At 39.3% G+C, this 27,294-nt stretch overlaps 1 protein-coding gene across 6 annotated transcripts in view; it reads left to right on the top strand.

Moving 5' to 3' along the window:
- ppp2r2d (protein phosphatase 2, regulatory subunit B, delta) overlaps nucleotides 1-27,294 on the top strand; it is a 57,408-nt gene that overhangs the window by 21,697 nt on the left and 8,417 nt on the right. For 3 of the 6 annotated variants that reach the window (XM_068002395.1, XM_068002398.1, XM_068002394.1), the window contains 6 exons: nucleotides 9,515-9,575; nucleotides 15,214-15,311; nucleotides 17,915-18,080; nucleotides 21,703-21,815; nucleotides 22,924-23,101; nucleotides 26,523-26,687. In XM_068002395.1, coding sequence (XP_067858496.1) covers nucleotides 9,515-9,575; nucleotides 15,214-15,311; nucleotides 17,915-18,080; nucleotides 21,703-21,815; nucleotides 22,924-23,101; nucleotides 26,523-26,687 — 781 coding nt within the window. Of the gene's footprint in view, nucleotides 1-9,484; nucleotides 9,576-15,213; nucleotides 15,312-17,914; nucleotides 18,081-21,702; nucleotides 21,816-22,923; nucleotides 23,102-26,522; nucleotides 26,688-27,294 lie in introns of those variants that run through there. The other 3 variants (XM_068002396.1, XM_068002392.1, XM_068002393.1) reach the window with 2 other exon arrangements.

The following is a 27,294-nucleotide window of genomic DNA, read 5'->3' on the forward strand; positions in this document are numbered from 1 at the left end:
CCACTTTCCCACCCAATCCCCATAATCCCTTGAGTCCAAAAATCTATCCATCTTAGCCTTGAATATATTCAATGACTCAGCATCCATAGCCCTCTGGGGTAAAGAATTCCAAAGATTCACGACCCTCTGTGAAGAAATTCCTCCGCATCTCAGTATTGAATGGCTGACCCTTTATCCTGCGACTAATCCCCCTGGTTCCAGACTCACTAGCCAGAGGAAACAATCTCTCAGCATCTACCCTGTCAAGCCCCCTAATAATCTTATGTTTCAATGAGATCACCTCTCATTCTTCAAAACTCCAGAGAGAATAGGCCCATTCTACTCAACCTCTCCTCATAGGACAACCCTCCCATCTCAGGAATTAATCTAGTGAACCTTCGATTTTCTGCCTCCAAGGCAAGTACATCCTTCCTTCGATAAGGAGACCAAAACTGTACGCAGTATTCCTGGTGAGGTCTCACCAAAGCCCTGTACAACTGTAGTAAGACTTCCTTACTCTTGTACTCCAACCCCCTTGCAATAAAGGCCAACATGCCATTTGCTTTCCTAATTGCCTGCTGTACTTGCATACTAACTTTTTGTGTTTCTTGTACGAGGACATCCAAGTGTCTCTGAACACCAACGTTTAATAGTTTCTCAACATTTAAAATATATTCTGTTTTTCTATTCTTTCTACCAAAGTGAATAATTTCACATTATACTCCATCTGCCACCTCCTTGCCCACTCACTTAACCTGTCTCTATCCCTTTGCAGACTCTTTGTGTCCTCTTCACAGCTTACTTCCCCACCCAGCTTTGTATCATCAGCAAACTTAGGTACATTACACTCGGTCCCTTCGTCTAAGTCATTAATATAGATTGTAAATAGCTGAGGGCCAAGCACCGATCCTTGCGGTATCTCACTAGTTACAGCCTGCCAATCTGAGAATGACTCGTTTATCCCCACTCTCTGTTTTCTGTCCATTAACCAATCCTTTATCCATGCTAATATAGTACCCTCACCCCATGAGCCCTTACCTTGTGTAACAGCCTTTTATGTGGCACCTTATCGAATGCCTTTTGAAAATCCAAATATACTACATCCATTGGTTCCCCTTTATCTACCCTGCTAGTTACATCCTCAAAAAACTGTAATAAATTTGTTAAACATTATTTCCCTTTCATAATCCATGTTGACTTTGCCTAATCATGTTATGATTTTCTAAGTGCCTTGTTACCACTTCCTTAATGGATTCCAGCAATTTCCCCACGCCCGATGTCAGGCTAACTGGCCGGTAGTTTCGTTTTCTCTCCCTCCCTTCTTGAATTTGACATTTATTTAAATTTATTAAATGTTTTATTTCTATCATGAGCAGTTCATAGACAGACAACACATGATAACAGCAGGTATGGTTTCTTGTTAAAACAAAAAGATTGTTTATTGAAAACATTATTTTAGCCAGTCCCATATTTTGGTTAAAAATTCACTTCTGAACCAATTTTGAAGCTTAAGTAGATTTTTAATGCATAAATAGTTGGAAACTATAAAGAGTATTTTTGAGCATTTGGGGCGGTATTTTTTAATGGAAATTTGTTTATTAAAGACTGTAAATGAGCAAACTCAGTAATAGTATAGTTAAGGATAGGTGTTCTGTTTCTGCATTCCTTACAGTTGCTGGGAATGAGGGTTGTGTTTCATTTTATCTAGTTAATTTTAATGAATAGAAATTCATAGACCTGCACAATTTTCTGATGTGTGTTTTTGGAGTGTGCTGAATTACTTCAAGGTTAAGACAGGAACAAAAACAGAAGAAGCTGGAAACATGCAGCATGTCAATTAGCACTTGCTATGTGGCTCCAGATTTTTCTATTTTTTTTGATCTCCATTGTTTGCCTTCTTTACAAATAAAGACAGGACCGCGCTGACAATAAGGAAATTGGTGGGGGCTACCCAAGTGCACAAAAGGAGCTTTGATTGGATTGGGGGAGGCTGCTGACACACGGGAATGCGATGGTGAAGGATGGTGCTTGATGGTCCAAAAGTGGCCACAGGCATTTTAGTTCCTATTGTGGTAACCCCTCCCCATAAGACCTTGCTCCCTTTCCAGCGCTGATGGATCCTAGCATCCTTCCATATTGCTATGCTCCAAAACCCCTTTCCCAGCCCTAGTGCATGATTGAGCCCTTGTACATGCCCCTTCCATGCCTGATTTTATTGCCCCGAGGGAAAGTTGTAGGTTCATTAAGCTGCACGCCCATTTCCTAGCGCTGAACTGGGAAAAAGAGCTTTTGTTTTTCAAGGCGCTTAATGAGTTAATACTATATAATTGTATAGTATAATCACTTAAGTTTCTGAAAGTCGCATCAGTTTCTCACCTCAGGACTGCAAAACTGACAGAGAGGGATGGTAGGCCGAAGCCTGAGGCAAGTTCCCCAGGCCCCAAATCCGAATGGGGCAGCTGATGGTGACGGCAAACAGCCAGAGGCAAGGCAGACAATAAAAATAGCAGGCAGGCCTAACAGACATGTGAGTTGTGGTTGAAAGAACCAAGTAATGTAATTGATTGGGCAGGATCACAAGTGTGAAGTTGGTGCCACTGTGCCACCTAACTGGGAAGTTCAGCTAGAAGTACTGAATGAGCACCATAATTCAAGGCCACTGATATACATGCATGACAAAGTGTTAAGTATTACTGAGGAACTGACTTGTCAGCACTGGGGCTGCCCTGAGATCTGGAAGCAATGGGAAGGTTCCTGGATCCTGGCAGTATTTTGAGCAGGGTGTGTGCAGGAACCCTGAGACTGGAGGGGCTGGAATATTGGAGATGATCATGGGATCAGGAAACACTGGGAATTTAGTCTAGGGGTTTGTAAGCACTGAGGGAGCACCAGAATCTGGGCATTTTGGGAGTTGGAAGAGAAAACCTAGATTGGTGGAAGGATGTAGAGGGCACAGGTGAGAGGGTGTTGGTGTAAGAGTGATGGGGAGAGTAAGGCGGAATGGATGGTAGGGATTGAGGGAGAATGGGAGGATGAATCTGTGCAAGAGGATGTACAGGGTTAAGGACTACGAGTGAGGGTGTATGGGTACCCGTCCTACCCACCCCCCCCTTCTGATCTTTCGGATGATTTGTCATGTCTTGCTGCTTTCCCAGTACTGAATCAAGAAAGCATCACTAATTCTTGGAAGTGCTTATGCTGTACAAATACAATATACGCACTTTTAAAACAAAAAACAATCTCAGTACTCAGAAATAGGCTTTTACATAAAGCAATACGTTTGTGTGGGAGGGTGTATGCAGAATGCATAGATGAACCAAGAAGACTGCATAGGCAGTCACAGTGGATGCCATAAGCATGGGTGGAGTGACTGGAAGGGTAAGCATATAGGATGGTAGGGTTGAGAGGGAAAGAGGAATGCAGAAGATTATGCAGCACAAGACCACGTACAAGGTAGGGGACTACCAGTGACGGGGTGGCGTAATGGGAAGAGGGTTTAATGCTTATTTTTGTGCAAACTTTTGGATGGATAAAATGCCATCTCCTCTAACTCGTTGCAATCAATACTATGGAAGATCAACTATCTATTATATAGTAGAATTGGTAGATGTTTCATCACATTTGACCTGGAGGTGATGCGTGCTTTCAACGTTAAATATCCACGTAACGGCGATCGGCAGAAGAGCTGCTATTTAATTCAGGTTGTTGAAGGCTGCATGTATTTCCACACCATGGCACCAGGTGGATCAGCAGCAGTGTCTGGATTTTTTTGGATGTCTGGAACTTTCGGAATTCTAATTATTTTGTGTAATGTTTTGATTTTGGTTTTAATAAACATTCCCTAATCTTTCACCATCTTGCCTAATTTTTTGGATGGCTTTTGGTATCAACCTTGTGTTCTAGTCCAGTCCTACCCTGCAGTAATATTTTGATGGATCCTTCCTTGGAGTTCCCTTCCTGAACGTGCAGAGGTTTATCATACCACGAACCCCAGCCCCACCATATTCCGCCAAATGACTGACATTATAACACTAATGCGGGCTTATCACTATCGAAAGATGCAGACCTTTACCACAGGATAGAATGGCAATGACTCCTCAAACCGCAGATCTTTTGAAGACCCTCAATCTTCTCCGCCTCCCCCAGCTTAAAGTAGTTGTCTACACCTCAGTCCCACTCGAGAATTTGTTGGTTTTTTTTTCTTTTTTCCCCCAACCAAAATTGTTTTTCAGCATTCCTTCCCACCCACTTCTCATTCATTTTATCCTCCTGCCTTCTAATCCTGCTTAACCTGAATGCTGCACTTGGTCTTAACACCCTTACTTCCCCCCCCCCCCCCCCCCCCCCCCCCCCCACCAACAATGTGCAATACCACAGGAGATTGACTTTTAATATATTAAAAATGGTATGCTGCTTTATTTTAATAATTGGTGGAAATTGGCTAATTCAATTATGGAATTATATGATACCAGTGTACTATTTTTTACTACTTTATTTGCACCAACAAAATAAATTGTGCATTAAAACCTATGCCTGGGTCTATTGGTATTCTATAGGAGGTGTTGTGTAGTGGCTTCTCATGTTGCAGCACAAACCTTATGGTCATGTAATGGAGTTAAGGTTCAGCCATGATTTAGTTGAATGGCAGAACAGGCTCGAAGGCCTGAATGATGTACTCCTGTTCCTATGTCGCCCCCAGATTCATACTTGTATTTGTAACTTTGAAACTGCATTGGTGACTCTGTCAAATCCTTGTGAATAGCCATCATTAGTTGAAGTATCAAACCATTGTTTGCCAAAGTATAAAGTAAAGCACAGTAGTAATAGAATTACATTGAAATCTCAATACAAAAGAGGTTCATCAGTCTAACCAGTCCATGTTGGCGTTTACCCTCCACACGAGCAGTAGTCTTAATCTCGTGTCTACCCTGTTTCCATATCCCTCTATCCCTCTTTCCTTTAACCATCGGTCTAGCCTATTCTTAAATGTTGACATGATCTCTGCTTCAATCACTAATTCAGGTTGTGCGTTCCACAGCCTAACAACCCTCTTGGGGGAAAAAAAAGTAAGTTTCCCCTGCGCTGCATGCTAAATCTCTTGCCTTGTATTTATGCCTCCCTTATTCTAGATCCCTCAGTCACTGGAAACTATCTGTTTTGACCTAGTCTGTCCCCTCCCTTCAAAAAGTTTAAACACCTCTTTTAAATCACAGTAATCCCCTCAACCTATTACAGTCCACATAAATGTATGCTGGAAACAATCATTACAGGATGACTGCCATTGAGGCTGTTGTGGATTTGGGAACTCCATTGTGGTAGTGGTTCCAAAACCCTGGTTAACCCCCAGTAATGGAGATGAGTAGAATATATAGGGTGTTAGTGTTCAAAGAGGGCAAACTAGACAAGAAAAGGGTAGAGTAGCTCTGTATGTGGGACAACTGGGAAATAAAAGAAGTAGGCCTATTGGTACAAGATAAGCTTCCCAATGAGTTACTTTGGGTGGAAGTAAGTAGTGCAAAAATCGCTCTGGTGATTGCTATAGACTCCTAGGCCTGAACAAAAAGGCGGATGAATCACTTTGTGAGGAGAAAGAAGGTATGTGCAACAGGAGGTCACACTTATAGGATACTTCAATCAATAGTATAGACTGGGAATGCCAAGCAGCCTGAGCTAGTGAATGTAATATTTGACTTTTTTTATTTATTCATGGGATGTGGGCGTCGCCGGCAAGGCCAACGTTTATCGCCCATCCCTAATTGCCCTTGAGAAGGTGGTGGGTGAGCCTTGAACTGCCGCAGTCCGTGTGGAGAAGGTCCTTCCACAGTGCCGTTAGGTAGGGAGTTCCAGGATTTTGACCCAGCGACGATGAAAGAACGGCGATATATTTCCAAGTCAGGTGTGACTGTTCCCCTCCGGTGTGTGACTTGAAGGGAAACATGCAGGTAGTGGTGTTCCCATGCTTGCTGCCCTTGTTCTTCTTGGTGGTAGAGGTTGCGGGTTTGGGAGGTGCTGTCGAAGAAGCCTTGGCGAGTTGCTGCAGCGTATCTTGTAGATGGTACACACTGCAGCCACGGTGCGCTGTTGGTGGAGGGAGTGAATGTTTAATGTGGTGGATGGGGTGCCAGTATGTTGACCCAGTACACTGGAGAATGCCACGCATTTTGCCCTGATAATGACAAATGACCCAGGTCGCATACTGGGAACAGAAGTAGTAACAGCCCCGGCAATAGACACCATAATATGATTTAAATTTTACATAATCTGGGATAAACCAATATCCAGGTACATGCAACTTGAAAAGGGACAACTTCAAGGAAGTGAGTGAAGAGCTTTTTAAAAAAAATCAACTGGGAGGTAGTACTCAAAAAAAAAAAAGCCTTACTTGAGGAGAAACCTTGAAAGGTGTATTACTCAGCATACAGAATAAATGCAAATCAAGAACTGGTAAGTGGAGACTTAACTAATGTGATGGTAATTGGATGAACAAAACAGTACAAAATGAAATAAGAAAAATAAATTCTACAAATCCTAGATGGAAACCACAGGGAAGAATAAAGGGACCTACAAAAAATGTAAAAATGGCAGTCGGAGGTAAAGAGGTAACTAGAAATGAGCATAACTGTAGAAGCCAAATGTAACAGTAAGAAATTCTTCTAGTATTCCAGTATCAAGAGGAGAATTGAAATCCCTTAAGGGGTTGAGACTGGCTGTGAGCTAAAAATAGTTCACTTGTTAAATTATAAATTCCTGTAAGTTTTCACTGTAAAAGACACTAGTAGCATGCCACCTATCAAGAAATTCTGCAGTTAAATTTAATGATTTTGACATTCACTTGCAAAGAGGAACTACCTGGTTTCAAAAGCAATTAATCCTAGGGATCATTGGTATATACCAGAGGGTGCTAACTCAGATTAAGAACTAAATCTGTGTTCATCATGAGGTAGTCGATGAGGAAAGGAGAGCTCATGCAGGACTGAAACTAAACCAACAACCAACATGTTATCCAATTCATTACCAGGGCAGAAATGGCAACAAAATAGCCTGGGTAACTGCACATTTTCTAAGAAACATCTCAAAGCGCTTCACATGAATTTTTGAATTGCAGTCAATGTTATGTAGAAGAATGTGGATTGCCTATATGAAAATAACCTAGTGAGTTGCAGCAAACATGGTTTTAGGAGAATAAGATCCTGCCTGATCAACCTCCATTTTTGAGAAAGTGACATCCTGAGCGGAAGAACTATGATGTACTGAACCTATACTTTTAGGGGGCTTTTGATGAAACTGCACTTGAAAGGCTACTACAGAAGGTCGAGGGCATAGGTATCCTAGATGAAACTTGCAGGTGGATAAGGAATTGGTCAAAAGAAGGAAATCAGCAGGTACTTGTTAGGGGAGTGATGTTGGGCTAGAGTGTACCCTCATTCCAGGGTCTGCTGTTTCTTTTTTAAAGCCCTGTTGTGGCTTTGTTTTTATCCCTCATTGTTTGCATTTTTCCTCGTATTCCTGGACCTGCTCCTTTTTAATTTCCACCTCAGTTCTGCCTCATTATTTTTATTTTAACTCATTCAATATCATGTTCTTTTTTTTACAATCTCAGTTGACACCTCTTTTTATTCCTGGGTCTGCCCCCTCTCCTCTCCCCTCTTTTTTGGAGGCATCTTTCCCACTTTTTTTTCCTGAATTTCTCATTCATATCTTTTTCAACTTCTGTTTCCAATTGTTTTCTTTAAGACAAAATTTAACAATCTCACTCCACATGCATCCTGCAATCTTCACAATTACAATCTCCTTAAATGCCCACTACCCGATTACTTCCTTCACTTCTAAACTACTCACTACACTCCTAATTAGTAACTATAGCCCCCACCGCTTATAGCAGGCATGTTTGTGCGAACACGATTTCCCTGCAATACGCAATGACCAGTATAGCGCAATAGCGTTAATAAAATTAAAAATCATTTCAATTAGTTGCCCTTGAGTGGCTGCTGAGCAGAATTTGTATGTACAAAAAGGAGATTTGTTTTGACTTGCACATGAAAAAATTATATTCCACTAAGTTTGGCAGTATTTTACCTCATTAACCAAATTTCTGTCAAATCCTGAGTCAGTTTGTATCATTGCTGAGTGTCAGTGGAAAACAATAAAGAAGCAGCACCAGCAGAGAGTCAGAACAAATTTCATTTAATACACACTACTGTTTGGGCAGCAGAGAGCGGCAGTGACCTAATCTGAGGGTTCAGGTACTAACAAACTGCTGAAGTTCCACCACCACTCAAAAAGAGTTGTCTCGTAATTCACTTCCTCCAACCTACTATCTTCTGTGTTGTGGATGTGGCTTTGGAACATTTTTCTGTGATGCTAAATTTGCAAACTAGTGAGTAAATGCAGCTGTTTCCGCCCGAAATAACTGGAGCACTTTAGATGCTATAACCGGCAACTTTGAAATTGACATTATTGTAAATAGATAATGGTTATTGCTTTTTGACGATATAAGCGACTGTGTCTGTTTTATATGTGGATGTTTTAAATGGTGGGGATATACCTCTGGGGGCTTGGTGGGGGGAAAAGAGGATGTATCACAACTGGATCCTGTTCTGTCCTCCCACACACACTTCATTCAAGGGTCAGAAATTGTGAGAAGGTTGTACAATCAAAAGCTGGCCAAACAATGACTGTAATATCTGCATTCTCTTCAGAAAGGTAATAAAAGATGAATAAAATTAGCTTTTTTATATATTGATTAAATTCTGCAGATTTAAAAAGAAGTTATAAAAATGCAGCTATAAGCAATGTACAATATAATCTTAAACATGGAAGATTCAGATTATTTGACTTAGTGGTCTGTGCATTTGTGGTTGGCTGAGGGATAATTTAGTGAACATGTGACTTCAGCTGCTTGAGCTTTTCTCTGAGCAAACGTGCTGCAGTATTCCAGAAAGAAGAGATGAAAATGGATAATGCTTAGTTTCATTTGATTGGCTGCCTTACTGATCGTAACAGTATGTTGGACTCAGTCATGATGCTGATTTGAACTGAAAAAGCAGTATTGCATTTTAAATACTTGTATCTTACAAGAAGAAGCAAAGATTTTGAATTTATTTCAGATTATCAAATTGAGATGAACTGTTATAATTTATAAGATATATCATTTTGTATAATGTCAAAGGAGCATCAAAAACAATATACAAAGGTGACAGTTGCATTGATTCTGGATTTTAAATTGTTGGCAATGAACTGGACAGCTCTTTTTAGTGCAATGGCCCCTGCCTTAGCAGCATCTTGGGAATAGCGTATGGGGCCTGCACTGTAATGCTGTAAATGCAGAGTCCACCCTTCTCGTGCCTGTTCTTTCTGATCTAAAACATTTAACTATTCTATGCAATGCAGGCATCTAAGAAATCTATAGCAAAAGAAAATCTTATAAAAGACGAGGGTGTTCAGCCAGTTGCTCTGTGGAGGTGTCAAATGAGGAATTTAAAGCTGCATTTGCATACTGCAGAAGATGAAATGCTTTCCTTGCAATTTCTCTCAGGTGTTTAAGACTTCTACCTCTGGTACTAATTCACTGATGTCAACGTCATCCTTTGATCAAGGTATGGAACATAAACCAAGGATTCGAAACTGTATTCTAGCATCTTAAAAATTCATAATTTACTGTTGAGATTTTTGCTGGTAACCTTTCGTTCCCATGGGTTCTGCAGCATGCTTCTTTCTTCTCCTGTATTCGTGTTTTAAAATAATTGCATCTCAAAGGGAAAGTCTGCAGAAGAGAATCTCATTCAGCTGCATTATTGAAACCAAACTTCAAATGGATATAGCTTTCTGTACTTAATGCTTAAAATGTTTTTAAGATAATTTTTCAGTTTCCTTTTAAGTTGCATGGGTTTGGCTACTCTTGGTATACAGTAGTATAATGCCAGAAATTTTGTGCTGCCATTTGAGAAACATTTTGTATCTGTCACCTGTTTCTCTTAATAATTTGTGAACCTGCCAGTTTTTTTTGCAATATTAGAATATGCTTTCCAAGCACAAGAAATTTATACCTTAATTTGAGGCTCATTTATTAACTTTGCTGATTTGACAGTTTGATTTTTTTTTTAAGCACCATTTTTCAGCATGTAAAATAACTGTAGTAATCCTTTTACGTTCTTCCATATGAAGTGCTCTAGATAATATTTCTGTATCTGTGGCCTTACTTAATTGATAACTTTGTATGTTTAGTAAGTTTTCCTGAGTGCTAATAGCCATGATTTTTCACCTTTTTTATGTCAACCACCGCTATAAATTTAAAAAGTCTGTGGGCCAGGAGCATATAGTACAAGTAGGTAGCATTGTCAATGGGAAATAAAACTACTAGCAACCAGTGAATAAAATTTGGTGATCATGCTTTGTCGCGCCCATTATACTGTATAGTATGTTAAAATGTATTCTTGTAAGATATTGAAAACATGAGTACAGATGCATTGCATTCATTGGGTCTTTTGAGAGTGGAACACCTGTAAATTGCATGTACCTTGGACAAAAGGGAATGGCATAGGTTTTTTCCAGCAATTCCAAAAAGAGTTTTTGTTTTTTGTTCAAGCTTGCTAAAAGTGCAATAAAAATAAGTGGTTTCCTTCTAATTCCTTATCCGTTGCTCATAATTTCAAATGAGAGCTAAAGTGCTGAAAAAAAATTAGATTCTGTCTATAAGCGTCAAATTTGAAAAGTTTGGAATAAATTAACAAAAAATTCATTTTACTTAGCTACCTCTTATTCCCAGTATTATAAGCCGACACACTTACCTTTCAGTTATTCCCTTGTATTCTACTTTAGAACCACCAATTAAAGGTAGCCTGGAAGCAGAAGTTTTCTGCAGAGCTCATCCTTCTGTGATATTATGAAGTGTGTTCAGATTCCATTGTCCTGATGCATGATATTGCAGGAAGGAAATTACTACACTGAAATTTCTGATTGCCTTTGACTAGCAGCTCTGAAACCTAATGCAGGATAATGATAATTGAGATACACCAGTAAGTACATGCACATCCCTTGTAATGTTCAGAATCATGGCACAGTATAAAACATTAAACCTGTCTTTTGTCACGTTTTTAAAATATGGACATCTTGAATTTCTGTGGGGTTCTCCCCATCTTCCACCATAACTTGGGCAGGAGATCGGTGGAAACCTAGAAAAACGTCGGAAATGGCCGTTTCTGCATAGTTTCTGCCAATCTTCTACTGACATTTTAGCAGGAGATTGAGAGAATTCCACATAAATTCCAACTTAATTAACTTCCTACCAATATAAGACATGGCTCATGCTGGGTTGTGGAGGATGCAGGGAGGGGAGAGAAAGAGCTGAGGAACTAGTCAGCTTTACAATGGTAAATTAATGTGACCACTTCCATCCCACCTGCCTTCCAACTTTTAATGATTTTAAGTGGAGTTTGCCTTCAGTTTGACAGTATGTAGTTAAAATGGATCTCCGAAAAGTGATTCAAAAAGTATGTGCATCTACATGCTATGAGTGCACGTGCTGCATATTGACTGAGGTTTATTTTACAGTTATGTTTTTCTTTTGGTGAAATTGCTTTGTTTGCATTGAGAGTTTTACCAGTAAGAGTGAATCCACTGAATGCCCAAAGAACCATATTCTAGTTGTGGCTTTGAGTATAAACTAGGAGTTACTGTATGTGTTTGGTTTTTATGTGGTCACAATACAGATTTCTAAATCCCACTCTGCTCCAGATCTTGGACTCATCCTGTTTAATGTAGTTGTAAATTTGACTGTACTGTGAATTCATGTTGACTGATAACTGTTGGTATTTCATTTGATGCATTCAGGGATATTAACTGTTGTCACAGAAAATATGGTAAATTGAAAATGAAAATTAAGCAATGACTAGCAACATCTCTTTTTAAGGGTTAACCAATATCTGGCATAATCAAGATGACTGCCAGTTCATGTTGATTTTCTTCCGTTTACATTTGCATGGATATGCTTCCAACTGCCTTGTATGAGCAGATAAACATTCACCTTTTTATATGACTAAATAAATGCATTGGCAGATTTATTATGATGCCACCATCTGCACTGTTAATATAGCAGAAGTTCTGTCTGAGTGGTAAGTGGTTGGGGCCCCCTCCACCAAATGAATGTTGTCTGAACATGTAGGGGGAGTCCTGTCATTATTGGGCATGAGCAAGCAGATTTTTTGTGTAAAGAAATGAATCCAAACTCTAGTCTTCACTCTGCATTTTAATGACAGAAAATTGGGTGATGGATCAATAGTTCTGCTGATTATTTTCTAATAGAAATTCCATTCCCTTTTAGAAAAAGATTGTAAAACAGGAGAAAAAATTGAAACTTGTGGAATGTACCTCTCAGCAAGCTTTAAAAAATTGGGGGGTAGGAGGAGAGAAAGCAATAGCCCTGCTCTGTAATAACACCTTCAGAGGGAAAAAAGGGTCAATTTTATTTTCTTAACGAGTATGGATAAGCTCCACCTCCATTAGCATGAAACTGGACCCCTCAACCTGTCACATACTAGGCCATATGCGATGTTGACTGTGCGGATCAGGCCCAATATACTTTGAGACTAGTGATAAATGGGTAAATAGAGTACACACTTTCTAACAGTTTGTTATCCAAGATTCATTCTGGTCCCTTTAACTTGGGTCACCAATAACTAAGGTAGAGACCAGGACAAGGATGCCAAATTCAGGTAATATCAAAATTATAGGACAGATGATTATCCTAATTATGTTAAAACACGTTTTGGATTTTACTTGCTAATTTATGATTAAGTATCCATAAATCCCATTTGAAGGTTTTGGTGTTCCTCATAAAGTACAGAAAAAATAAATGTCCAAGTTAATATTTTTAATTTAAAGCAGGTTCCTGCTATGATGGGACTTTCCATACTTTTCTGTTTATTTTTCTTTTGTTTGTAATACTTGGATCTACAAATAGCTGAGCTTGAAGCCCTGATTACAGGCAGGAGCTGACTTGGTATTTATAGTCAGCAGCTTATATGATTCGTTACCTAGCTAATTGGAGTAGCATTGCGTGTTACGGAATTAATCCCTGCCATGTTTTGAATGCTATAGTAAGACTACATATTTTAATCATGAAAGAATTAGCATCAATTCCACCAGTATTTCCATTAAAGACAGTTGGAAACCTTTTTTAAAACAGTATTGCTTTCAGCTGAATCATGTCTTTCAAAAGCGGTATCTTTGAAATGTGGTATTATCTCATTTAGTTTTTTTGTGAATCCAGCTTTTTTTAAGGCATAGTGTATGTGACTACAGTATATTCTGCTTGATATCCATTTTATGTTCAGCCTGAGTGATGAGAATATGGCTTCTGAAGCACAGATGGTTGACTGTACCTTTCTACTTGCAATATATGTAAATATTTGGGGGAGGGGAAATGACCAGAGGATTATGAGCACCATTTCTCTTGTGAAAATATTACTCAACTGAAGCTAGTGTATGGCTAATGAGGTTAAATTCAAAGCCTAGTCATAGCAGATTGAAAATTAAGGTGTCACAGTTGTTTCACCACCTGATTCAGTCTCCAGAGAAGTTAATATTCTGAATTGGAAAAACAGGTCAGTTTCAGGGTGTAACCAGTTTACTGGGTTTTTTTTGTGATTTCAAAAGAATGAGATTTTAATTTTTTACTGTTTTTTAAACTGCAATACGCACTTGTGCTTTCTGGAATTTTATTCTGCATTAAATTGAAGAGTTTACTGGTTGTGTTCTGCAGTCGGATCTTGATAGTGAAGGACAGTTAACCTGAACAGAATCCAGAACTAGTAGCCAAGTGATTGTGCTATTTTTTATGAAAAATAATAATGTTCGGTCCATGAATATTCTCTGCACTGGATTATAGTATGTTAATAGTAGTGGAGGGAGAGAGGGAACACTCTTATAAGTGATCCTTAAAAGCCATATGTGCTGCAGCACTCAATCAAAAAATGAAAGTTAAATAATTGTGAATTATCTTCAGTAAAATCTCGGACTGGGGCGGGCAGTCAGGTTCATTTCTTCATTTGATCTTTGTTACCTGTTTCTTTGCCAGTTGACTCCAGTGTAAATGTGCAGCCTGGGACCCCTTTTCTCCACATGCATGATCTTTGACAAGCCCTTGCACTTACCCCCCCACCCCGGCCCTCTTCCATTAATTTCTTCTTCCATGCTCCAACTTTACAAATTTCAGCCAGAGCTTGACCTTTCACACTTGCTTTGCAAGTGCGCTCCCCTTATTTAAAAAGATCCATCAACCATCCAGACAGGCTGATTGTCTTGTGCACATGCACATTTCATATATTCTGACTGGGATCATCAATACTTTAAAAAAAATAACTGACAAGCTACAACTAAAATGTATTTTTAATTTGAACCAGCAAAATTCAGTCAGCAGTATTAGGATTTTTCACTAAACAAATGTGTTTTTCTCTCCCCACTTGAGCTGGATAAATAAATCTTATGTAAACAGAAATTTGTTTTTGAATTCTGAATGTAAATGATAGGACATTATGGCCTACAAATTGGTCTGTGCCAGCCTGTCGGTGCGAACTGGGTGCTGGGGTCCATCCCTATGCCGGAACTGGTGGGTCTTGGGCCTCTGGCCTCATTTACATGAGACTGATGAGCTGCAGACACCCGCTGTGCGTCCCCAGGCCGCTCATCAGCGAAGAGGATTTAATTTGGTGCTGATGCGTGGCCAGCAGCGACGCTCGGGTAGGTCCTGGGGAGAGGGTGAAGCGATAAGAAGGGAGGAAGCGATCGGGAGGGGTTCGAGCAGGGGCCACCTATGGTCTTAGGCACTGGGCACCAGGAGAAGCACTCAAGCTCCTGGCTCCACATTCAGATAAGTTCTTTTATATTTTTTTAAAAAGGTACCTTTTTGATGGCGGCCTCCAGTGGTCCCTGGTTAAGCCGCATGTAGACCAAATTTTCGTGAATGCAGACGGCCCAGTGCTTAGCCGCATTTAGGGCAGCCCAATTTTGCAAAGCTGGCCTCAAACGGGCGTTGGCTTCCCATTTCCATATGCAAAGGGCCTTCAAGTGCCTGTCCTGGACTCATCTTTTTCTGTCTTTACCAATATGGCAGACGATGCATTTCCAGGTGTAATGAGCGCCTCTGACACCTTGTCACTTTCTACCTGAAAAACGGGTAAGGTGCATTTGTAGGCCTATGAGTGCTAAGTTTTTTTTTCTTATATTCTCCCATTACAGCGGATATAATTTCAACTGTTGAATTCAACTACTCTGGAGACCTACTAGCAACTGGGGACAAAGGTGGCAGAGTCGTTATATTTCAACGGGAACAGGAGGTTAGTGATGTATATCTTATTCACTGGCACAGAAATCAGATCTTAGTAATTAAAGTCATAAATTCACATGGATTGATCAAGTAATTAGGAGTTCATTTTTGAGGTTAAACTGACACATTCTACTAAATTTATTTTTCATTAATTGCATATTGTATCTTTTATAAATATAAAGAATAGTGGCATTGTGTGTTACAAAGCTGCAATGCAATAAAGGTCATGCTTTATTGTTTGAAACATACTTATTAGATATGACTTATTGTGTTTATATAAACTTCCATTTTGAATTGTGTTTTCTGCTGTCAACATCCCAGTTTACTGGACTTCTATGAACATGCGGGCATACTGTGCATATTAAGTAAGAGTTTCACCTTCTAAAAGTAAGCTATGGAGGCCAGTGAGGCTGCTGATATCAGCTACTGTTTTGGGTGGGATGGTGTAACAGGGAAAAATGCTAGTTTGGTTCAACATTTGTAATGTGATACCTCACTTTATCTGTACTCAAAGCAGAATTTGTTAAACTATGAGTAGTTCCTTAACTAAAGTGCATTTCACAATGTTAGGCTTCTGATGATTTCTTCTGCACTTGTACTTGACCTCAGTAGAACCCCTCAAATCTTATTACAGCTTATAAAATGTACACATGTGTTGTATCTCTTGTGGATTGTTGTATTTCTAGGTTAACCCTCTTTTTTTGGACCTACCCACACTTTTTTTTCTGATGAGGTGAATGTTGCGCTCAGCAACATCAGAGGTGACCATGAGAGTGAATGATTTGGTATCCAATGTCAGCATCAAGCACTTAAATCAGATGTAACATGATTTGGATGTAGCGTGAAGTTTCTTGTACTTTGTCCAGCAAAGAGTCTTATCCCAATCTCTATTGCACCAATGGGAATTCTCAACTGGCAGCACTAACCATCCTTTTGGCCATGCTTTGACCTGTTTTTTATAGAATTGTTGAGATAAGTATTTGGCATAAAAGAGAAAAATTAACTTCTTGGTAGCAAATAGAACACAAGAATTTTTAGGAACAGAAAATTCAATTAGGCCTAACAAATCTGACTCTTTTTAGATCAGATCAAGCCCGTCTTTCCATCATATCCTTCAAACCGCGTGTCTCTCTTGAAACCCACCTAATTTTCTCCTTCCATAAGTCTAGTGTCTTTTTGGGCAGGAGAAAATATTGAGTGATTTTCATTCTTATTTCTAACTTCCTGATTTTCAATCTGTTTCCCTGGTATTCGAGCCTTTGGCCATGGTAAATAATTTGCCTGGATTGGTTTTGTCAGCTCCTTTCATTATCTTGAAAACCTGTCAAATGAAAACAGTTTTTCTTAAAAAAAAACTTCCTTCATCTTTTCTCACAATGCAAATTCCTAATACTGAAATCATCTTTAGCTGTTTATCTCTATATCTTCCCTAGGGCAATACTATCCTTCCTATGATTAGGTGACCTGAACTGTAAGCAGAACTCCAAATGGGTCTGATCAGCACCTTACACAAAAGTAATGCAACCTCTTGATTTGTACATTCTGTCCCTCTGCTAATGAAGCCCACTACCTTATTTACCTTTTTACTGCAACCAAGCAATGTTTATTCGCAGTAATCCCTGATCAGAATGCTGTATGACCAGATAATTTACCATATGCTCCCTCTTTTTGAATCCTTGTTCTCGTATGAACTTACACATATCTACTTTGAATCTATTTGACCCAACTATCTAAATTCTTCTGAATCAGGTTGCATTGCTTTTCATTTTCTCTGCCTCCCATTTCTGTATCATCTGCAAACTTGGAGATTTTGCTTATTTCAGTTTCGCATAAAAAAAACAGCATGGGGGGCTCAGGACAGATCTGGCAGTACACTGCTCAAAGCCTCAGTAGGAATTGGAAGTTCCATGAGAACAACAGAGATATGAGGCCAATAATGTAAATTAATGAACTAAAAGTAAAAAAAAAAATAGCAATTGGTTGGGCTAGAAATAGAGATGATGAAATGAAGGGAGCAAGATTTTGAGTGCTCTCTTGCAATGCAAGTGAAATGATTGTGTAATATCTAAATAACTTGATTAATGTGAAATAAACAGAAGAATGGATACAGTTTTATAATGTGTAGAGGCCATTGATGTGGACGAAGAATGGGGAGGGTGGGAAACAAGTCCAGATGAATCGTCAACTGCAACACAGATGGTGATTTGAGAGGAAGCGTAATTTTAGTGGAAGATTTTAAGCTTTATTAGCAATTTAATGAGAAGTTTTCCTTGAATTTCTGATGGTGCTTTAACAATCCATTGTATGTTTTGTTGGAGCTAATTACATATTTAATCAAAAAAAGCTTTCATTTTTATTGTATTCTACAGCATTAAAAATGAAAATTCTGAACTATTGAAAATAGTGTTGCGTGGTGTGAGTTGTGTTCTGTGTAGGCCTTTGTAGTTATACAGGACTTTGTATTTAGCTGGCTACATTATAAAGGTTAAAAAAAACTTACACTTTTTATTTTAATAAAAACAAATTTTATATGACAAAATGAAGATGATGTAATGTTGATAGAGCTAATTTAATGTGTTGTATTACAATATCACTTCCTGTTTGTTTTTGCAGAGTAAGAACAGGCCTCATCACCGAGGTGAATACAATGTTTACAGTACGTTTCAGAGTCATGAACCGGAGTTTGATTATTTGAAAAGTCTAGAAATTGAGGAAAAAATTAATAAAATCAGGTGGTTACCCCAACAGAATGCTGCTCATTTCTTGTTGTCTACAAATGGTGAGTTTCAGATTTTTCTAAAATGTATGTAACTCTGTTGAGATCAAATTGTAAGATTGTCTTTTATCCCATATTTTTCAATGTCTAGATTTGATATTCTGGACCTCATGTATTGTAGCCTTGAGGACTGCTTGGTGAATTTGCTCAATAGATCTCATGGTGCCAGCAGAGATGGTATATTTAATATATCAACTCGGTAGTTAGGCAAAATTCATGATCTGGTGTGTTTAGGTAGCGTCTGGTTCTATATTAAGCCATACAGACCAGGATTCAGTTTCACACCTGTGACAAGTTAACTTGGCCAAGGCAGCAGTAGGGATGTTATAATTGTCCTCAGGAGCCCAGGATTAGGGAGGATAAAACTCAGCAAAGGTTCCTGCTGTTGATTACTATCCAGTGGCCTTTCCAGGGAAAATATCTGTGTGGATGTTGAGTGACAGTATGATCAAGCTTGGCTATGATGCCTTGTATGGTTGAATTGCCCACCAGAAGTCACTGTCTGTGCTCACATGTGAAGAATGGCCATATGGACAAAGTGATGGAAGGCTGCTGACATGCCTAGGACCACACCCCAGCTAGATTCAGTGTCTTTAGGCGACGAGGGGAGAAGATTCAGGATGGCGGGAGCAAGAAGAACTTGTCTTAATGTGTACATTGATTAGAACATAAGAACATAAGAAATTGGAGCAGGAGTAGGCCAATCGGCCCCTCGAGCCTGCTCCGCCATTCAATAAGATCATGGCTGATCTGATCCCAACCACAAATCTAAAGAACACAAGAAGTCGGAGCAGGACCCGGCCACATAGCCCCTGGGCCCTCTCCGCCACCCACAGGGCATTGACCGATCCGAACTCAGCTTCATGTCCAATTTCCTGCCCGCTCCCCATAACCCCTAATTCCCTTTACTTCTAGGAAACTGTCTATTTCTGTTTTAAATTTATCTAATGATGTAGCTTCCACAGCTTCCTGGGGCAGCAAATTCCACAGACCTACCACCCTCTGAGTGAAGAAGTTTCTCCTCATCTCAGTTTTGAAAGAGCAGCCCCTTATTCTAAGATAATGCCCCCTAGTTCTAGTTTCACCCATCTTTGGGAACATCCTTACTGCATCCACCCGATCAAGACCCTTCACAATCTTATATGTTTCAATAAGATCGCCTCTCATTCTTCTGAACTCCAATGAGTAGAGTCCCAATCTACTCAACCTCTCCTCATATGTCCGCCCCCTCATCCCCGGGATTAACCGAGTGAACCTTCTTTGTACTGCCTCGAGAGCAAGTATGTCTTTTCTTAAGTATGGAGACCAAAACTGTATGCAGTATTCCAGGTGCGGTCTCACCAATACCTTATATAACTGCAGCAATACCTCCTTGTTTTTATATTCTATCCCCCTAGCAATAAAAGCCAACATTCCGTTGGCTTTCTTGATCACCTGCTGCACCTGCATACCAACTTTTTGATTTTCTTGCACTAGGACCCCCAGATCCCTTTGTACTGCAGTACTTTCCAGTCTCTCGCCATTAAGAAAATAACTTGCTCTCTGATTTTTCCTGCCAAAGTGCATAACCTCACATTTTCCAATATTATATTGCATCTGCCAAATCTCCGCCCACCCAGCCTGTCTATATCCCCTTGCAGGTTTTTTATGTCCTCCTCACTCTCTACTTTCCCTCCCATCTTTGTATCATCTGCAAATTTTGATATGTTGCACTCGGTCCCCTCCTCCAAATCGTTAATATAGATTGTAAAGAGTTGGGGACCCAGCACCGACCCCTGTGGAACACTACTGGTTGCAAGAAGTAATGTCATTCCTGAATAATTTTGTCACGACTGCCAAAATATAACTCTTCATGTATTATGAGTTGAAAGTTTCTTTAGTTTGCCCTGAATAAATTGCAATTCAATTATTTTTCTTTGGTGTGGCGAATCATAGATAGGTTACAGCAGGGAAGGAGGCCATTCGGCCCATCAAGTCCACGCTGGCTCTATGCAAAAGCAGTCCAGCTAGTCCCACTCCCCCGCCCTATCCCCGTAGCCCTGCAAATTTTTTCCTTTCAAATACTTATCCAGTTCCCTTTTGAAGGCCATGATTGAATCTGCCTCCACCACCCCCTTTGGCAGTGCATTCCAGATCCTAATCACTCGCTGTGTAAAAAGGTTTTTCCTCATATCACCTTTGGTTCTTTTGCCAATCACCTTAAATCTATGTTCTCTGGTTCTTGACCCATCTGCCAACGGGAACAGTTTCTCTGTCTATCTACTCTGTCTGGACCCTTCATGATTTTGAATACCTTGATCAAATCTCCTCTCAAATTTCTCTGTTCCAAGGAGAACAACTCCAGCTTCTCCAGTCTAATGGGGCTCATCATCTGGGTTTTTTTTCATTCTATTTTAATATTTCTTTAAAATATTCTTTAAACTGATAACAAAATCAAGTGATTTGAAGAAGATACTGACAGAATGAGAGCTGAATTAACATGCATGTTTGAAATGAAAAAAATAACTTGCATTTATATAGCACCTTTCACGACCTCAGGACACCCCAAAGTGCTTTACAGCCAATGAAGTACTTTTGCAGTGTAGTCACTGTTGTAATATGGAAATGCGGCAGCCATTTGCACACAACAAGGCTCCACAAACAGCAATAAGATAATTACCAGGTAATCTGTTTTTGATGTTGTTTGAGGATTAAATATTGGCCAGGACACCGGGATAACTCCCCGGTCTTCAAATAGTGCTGCAGAATTTTTTACATCCACCTGAGAGGACAGACTTTAATGAGGGTGTGATTTCTACATTTAAATGACCTCACTGGTAATTGCTGATATCTTGCCTTGCTCAGAATTATTTTGTTTGTCTAATGTAATTTCAACTCTCCTACTGCTGGACTTAAGTACTCTGTGCAGACTATTTCATAATATTCTATGTATTTATTTTAAATGAAAACGTTCATTATAGCATTTAAGATGTTGATCATAACTCTTTTCAACTTATTGGCCTTTCAAAGGAGTATTAATGGGGGGCTCTCCTAATATTTCAAGGTTTGTGGCCTTCATTGTGTTTTATAAACTTTTTGAACTTATCAAGCTAAAGGATGTTAATGCTAGAGAATGGAACTCTTCCTATTTCAGGCACCCAATGTCCACATAATGTAAGCTCAGGTGCAGAATGAAGCTCCCTCTGCTCTACCAAAACACAGTGCCTTAGTCCGAACCCCTTCTGCACCAGTATGGCACTTTTTTTTGCCATTTTCTACGCCAGCCATCCTGTGGCCTCTGAGCAAGATTGACAATTGGTGCTGATTTAGGGTTAGTTTTGTGCTATAGGCCCATGCTCATTATTAACTGGATTGATACTGCCCAAATTAATTTCACATGGGACCCTTACAGCCAGCTGACAAAGGAGACTTTCATTCTAGAATGAACATCCCTTTCCAAAGAAAAATATTGAATTAATGTACTAAAGTGTTATTGCTTGAGGTCTTAACTGTCTTTTTTGATATTCTCATTAATCTTGGGAATCGCACATTGAACCATATCACCAAGAAATCCTCAAACCACTCAATTGTACTCTTGGGACAAATCACTTCAAAGAATATAAATTGTGTGTTTTGTAATTTACAGATAAAACTATTAAATTGTGGAAGATCAGTGAAAGGGACAAAAGAGCAGAAGGCTATAATTTGAAGGAAGAGGATGGAAGATTTAGGGATCCTGTCAGAATAACCACACTACGGGTATGAGACACTGATATGGTTGGTTTGAGATGTGGTCATCTCTTATTTGTTTGGGTATTGTCATTTGTGATAATATTCTTGGTCTGCATGTATATTGACTATTCACAGTGGTCCACAAAGAAAAGCTCCAGTTTGGAAGAGGTTTCTTAAAAATAAAGTATAATTGCTTCTCAGACCCTTTTTACACACACGTGTACTGGATTATAATTGTGTTCATCAAAATTGAATTGATTCATTTTGAATTGTTAATTTATATTTTTAAAAAATTGATTTACTGATACATTGTTTTATTTATTAAAAGTCATATCAAGGCTGAACCCATATTTACAACAGGACCTAAATGATCAGATCAAATGCGTATAAAGTATTATCATTCCCATATTCCATAAACTTGCTCAGACAAATTACCTATATTTCTGCCTGTGATCAGTATTTGAAAATAGTATTCTAATTGGTTGAATACTATGTTCAAACTGTTATGTGCTGTCCAATAGAGGATTTTCTTGCTTAATGCACCAGTAAGTGGCAATTAGTGTGAACAACTTGACTTTGATTGATTTTCAAAGTGTGCAGCCAACTTGTGTGATATCAGTTCAAGAAAATAAGTTTACATGTATCCAATGCATTGTGATATTGCCTGGAATGCTACAATGGACCATTGAGTCATGACCTTTATTTTGTACCTTATTGACTCCACTTGTAAGCCTGGTTATCTCAAAGGAGGATTGTTATATTTGGTTTCAACAAAAAATCTGCTGATCCATACTTTTGGACTTTAGTTAATATGGATTAGACCTGAATTACAAAACCTATAGAAAGTAAGCTGAAGATATTTGTCTTGGAATAAAACTTAGATGAGGCAAAAAGCATTATATCCTTCTCAAATTTCTGGTTTTAAGTGCTGTAGGCTTCTTATAGTATCCTAGAAAAGCATTCCTGAATTTAGTAGTTTAGTAGAAAAGACAACCTGAGGAACACAGTGTAATACTAGGCAAGAAACTGGTAGATTTTGGGTGGTTGGCAAATTCTGACTTCTAAAATTTGAAGTGGCTGAATAGAAATATTTAATTATCTATTTGAAGATGATTTTTTTTCTTTTACTTAATAGGTGCCAGTATTGAAACCTATGGACTTAATGGTAGAAGCAAGCCCCCGAAGAATATTTGCAAATGCGCACACGTATCACATTAACTCCATTTCAGTAAATAGTGACTATGAAACCTACCTTTCAGCAGATGACCTTAGAATTAACCTATGGCATTTAGAAATCACAGATAGAAGTTTTAGTATCCTTTTTTAAAATGTTCCTTTTGCAGTATATATTAATTATCACAATCATTTTGTGCCAAAATATCTGGTTCACTGTTATCTGTATGTGTCTAATATTGTGTTATCCAGACCAGCATACCATGTTTTTGAGGTGAAGAAAATCTAGCATTGTTTTTGTAATCTGTGTTCTGTGCTTTATCCTGTGCATTTGCCATCCCGCATGTTGGATCCAAGATTCAATGCTATTTGTGGGGATTAGTGAATAGTGATATATCTGACGGCTTAATATTTTTTCACTAAAATCTAAATTTCCTTTAAATAATTTTCCCTCTCCTCCCTAATTTTACTTTTTGTTTTGTTAATATTGTTTCCTGTGAAGTTGAGATTTAGTCAAAATTGTGTCTGCTGTTTCCTGTATTGACATCCTGTTTTGAGTGAGGTATGTACAAGTATTCTCAGCATGCTTTTTATTTTCAGGTGCTATGTGGTTGCATGAGAACCATTTTCTTTCATTCCTAATTTCTATTTATTTTGAGTCTGACCAGCAGTAAATTGGGTATGGTAGTGTAGTGGTTATGTTACTGGACTAGTGGTCTAGAGTAATAATCTAGAGAATGAGAGTCCAAACCCCACTATGGCAGTTTGAGCATTTGAGTTCAGTTTAAAAAGCTGGCATCAGTAAAATTGGCCAGGAAGCTGTCAGATTGTCATAAAAACCAATTGTTTCACTAATGTCCTTTTAGGGAAGGAAACCTGCCATCCTTACCTGGTCTGGACTACGTGACTCCAGTCCCACACCAACTCTTAACTTCCCTCTGAAGTGGCCTAGCAAGTCACTCAGTTGTATGAAAGCAAAAGAAAGTGTCAAGCTAATGTTAATCGTTTTTGTGCACAACATGCTAATTGCCTCAAGAGCAACCCAGAGAACCAAAATTAGGCCAGATGGAGTGCAGGATGAAGAGAAGGGGTAAAAGATTTTTTTTCACTCTAGCACCCTAATTAGGGAAGCATAAAGTTTGTTTGATGTCTCCCTTTGATGGCATATTTACCCTATACTAATTCGTTACTTTTTTAAAACTATTTTAATGTTGCTTCCCACGCAGTATCCTTTCCACAAAACAGGACAAATCAAACCTGGCCAGTTACTGCCCTATCGTCCTCCTCCCAATCATCAATAAAGTGATGAAAGGAGCCATCAATGGTCCCATTATGCAATACCTAATCACCAAATAACCTGCTCACTGATGCTCATTTGGGTTCCACCAGAACCAGTTGTCTCCAGACCTCATCACAGCATTGATCCAGACATGAATGCAAGAGCTGAAGGCCATCTACTCTCACCTCCCCTCTGGCATCGATATCCAGGCAGCATTCGACCAAGTATGGCACCAAAACTGAAGTAAATGCTGCTCAAAGAGAAAACCCCTCAATGGCTGGAGTCATGACTTGACCCAAAGGAAGATGGTCGTGTTTGTCAGAGGTTAGTCATCACAGCAGCAAGACGTCGCTGCAGTATTTCCTCAAGGAAGCTTCCTCGGCCCAACCATCTGCAGCTGCTTCATCAATGACCCTCCCCCTGTCGTGAGGTCAGGCGTAGGGCAGTTCACTGACTCTTCCACAGTGTTCACCTCCATTCCCAATTTCTCCAATAATGAAGTAGTCCATGCTAGCTTACAACAGGATAAAATCCAGACTTGGGCTAATAACGTTTGCGCCACATAAGTTCCAGGCCATGACTATCTTGAACAAGAAAAAGCCCAGCCAACTTCCTTTGACCTTTAATGGCGCTACCATCAACATCCTGGGGATCATAATTGTCCAGAAACTGAACTGGACCAGCCATATCAACACTGACGACAAGAGCAGGACAGAGGCTAGCTGCTCTGCAATGCGTGGCTCTCCACCATCTACAAGGCATAAGTCAGGAGTAGGATGGAATACTCACCAGTCACCTGGATGGATGCAGCTGCAACATCACTCAAGAAGCTTGATGCCATTCAGGCCACAGCAGTTTGCTTAATTGGGGCCCCTGCAACTGGGCTCAGTATCCACCCTCCACCACTGACACACTGGATCTACAGGATGCACTGCAGCAAATCACCAAGGTTATTTCGACAGCACCTTCCTCCCCTGTGACCTCCACCACCAAGAGCAGCAATGTTATGGGAACACAATCACCTCCAAATTCCCTTTCATGTCACACACCATCCTGGCATTTCTTTATGTTCTTATGACTTGGACTTGCATCACCATTCCTTATCACTGAGTCAGAATCCTGGAATTCCATACCCAAGACCATTGTGGGAGCTCCATCACTACAACGAATGTAGTGGTTCAAGGAGAAGTCCCCCAGCCACCTTTTATGGGCAACTTAAGGGATGGTCAATAAATGCAGGTTGCTCACATCCAAGAACTAAAAAAAATGAATGACTTTCAGTTTTGATACAGTAAACTTCATTACTCATCCTGAATCAATAACAATAGAAACATAACTTTTTAAACTCCTGTTTCTACTTGGCAACATTTTCTTCCTCTTTCCCTATTCAGCACAGTAAAAACACTAAATTGGGCTCAAAGCCAACAATTGTTTGCCTTTTTAATTTTGTAGCTAATTTATGAAGTGATACATTACTTTTAATGTACATAATCTCACTTTAAATGAAGACCATGATTCAAGGTTTGATCCCTGGTTTGCACTGAGGTAGCCAGTCTGTACCAGGAAGTGGTGGGAGTTCTACAATTCAAATGTGAGGATAAGATTGGGCTTGACTCGATGCCCTCATAATTGGTGTCTGCCAATCTAGGCTCATGTATTAAGACTTCCATATTGCATGTTGGCACTTACAGAATTATACCACTCAGTAAGTTACCCTCTTTGTTGAGACAATTTGGGACAAAATACATACCAGCATAAATACTTAGAAAAGCCAAAGCACAAAAACTTAATTTGTTTTCTGGTAGCACTTAATTTTCCCTGAAATTGGTTTTCTCCTATAACTGTTCAAACTTGCCCATGAAGACAACACAATCAAAATAGTGCACACATTGGAAAAGTAACCTTTTAATTTAAACTGGTGTGTGTTATCTGAATTATAAACAGCACAGGATATAAGTGATCTTTGGGAAATTTTAAGAAGTGAGCTTGCTTGCATGCCATACAATTTGTATAGATTAAATTACTAACCCTAAAGGTTAGTAAACTCTTTATTTCCTTTTCTCTGAACATACTGAGCAATCATTATGCAACTAATAATGTTGTTCTGAGCTTTTGTAATTTTGCTGCCTTCCCATCTTGCCTGCCTTTAGTTTAGAAGTTTGAAGATGCATTTCATATATCTAATATAAACTGAAGAGATAGATGTATATCTTTTTAAAAATTGTACATTTAAATGTTTTCTTGTTTAATTATAAACTTTTCCTTAACAAACGTTGCTTAAGACATTGTAGATATTAAACCTGCCAACATGGAAGAGCTGACGGAAGTTATTACAGCAGCAGAATGTCATCCACATCAGTGTAACGTGTTCGCCTATAGTAGCAGTAAGGGGACTATACGACTCTGTGATATGCGTGCTGGTGCTCTGTGTGACAAACATTCAAAATGTAAGTATTCACTATCTGGTAAGCTGCACAAATTATGTATTTTATCTATAGTAATGTCTAAACTTGTTTATAAGATGCAATTAGTGATTGGAAGATGCAAGTCTTGTGTATTTACATTAATGGCCAGGTTTTTAAAAAAAAATATTTAAAATAAATGCCTCCCCTTAAAACAAAACCAAATTCTGCCAATTATTCTGGTCCACCCAGCTGATTATCTGCTCCATTTTTACCATGATAGTTACTAAGTACTTGCCTTCTTGGTCCTCCCAGATCCTGAGATGTGTGTCTCCAAACTATGTGGTGATACGCTCACAATGCCACCCCATTTAAGGCTGACCCCGTTTTGACCGTTTATTTCCTCTCGGTCTTGCTGTCAATGGGAACCGGCTTTTAAGTTTCCTCAGTGCTTTTGAAAACATTAATAATTTGAATATTTGTAAAATCACAAAGAAATTTTAAAGCCACGTCCCTCTGACAGCAGGAACCCACAATATGTTTGTATGAGGACAGGATTACCTAGAGGGAAAATTCTACCGTCAAGATCCTCATCCGCCCAAACCTGACCTACCCTGACTGTTGACTTCCCCCTTTCCTCTGGCCATTTGTG

This window comes from Heptranchias perlo, chromosome 21, assembly GCF_035084215.1.
Source record: "Heptranchias perlo isolate sHepPer1 chromosome 21, sHepPer1.hap1, whole genome shotgun sequence".
NCBI lineage: Eukaryota > Metazoa > Chordata > Chondrichthyes > Hexanchiformes > Hexanchidae > Heptranchias > Heptranchias perlo.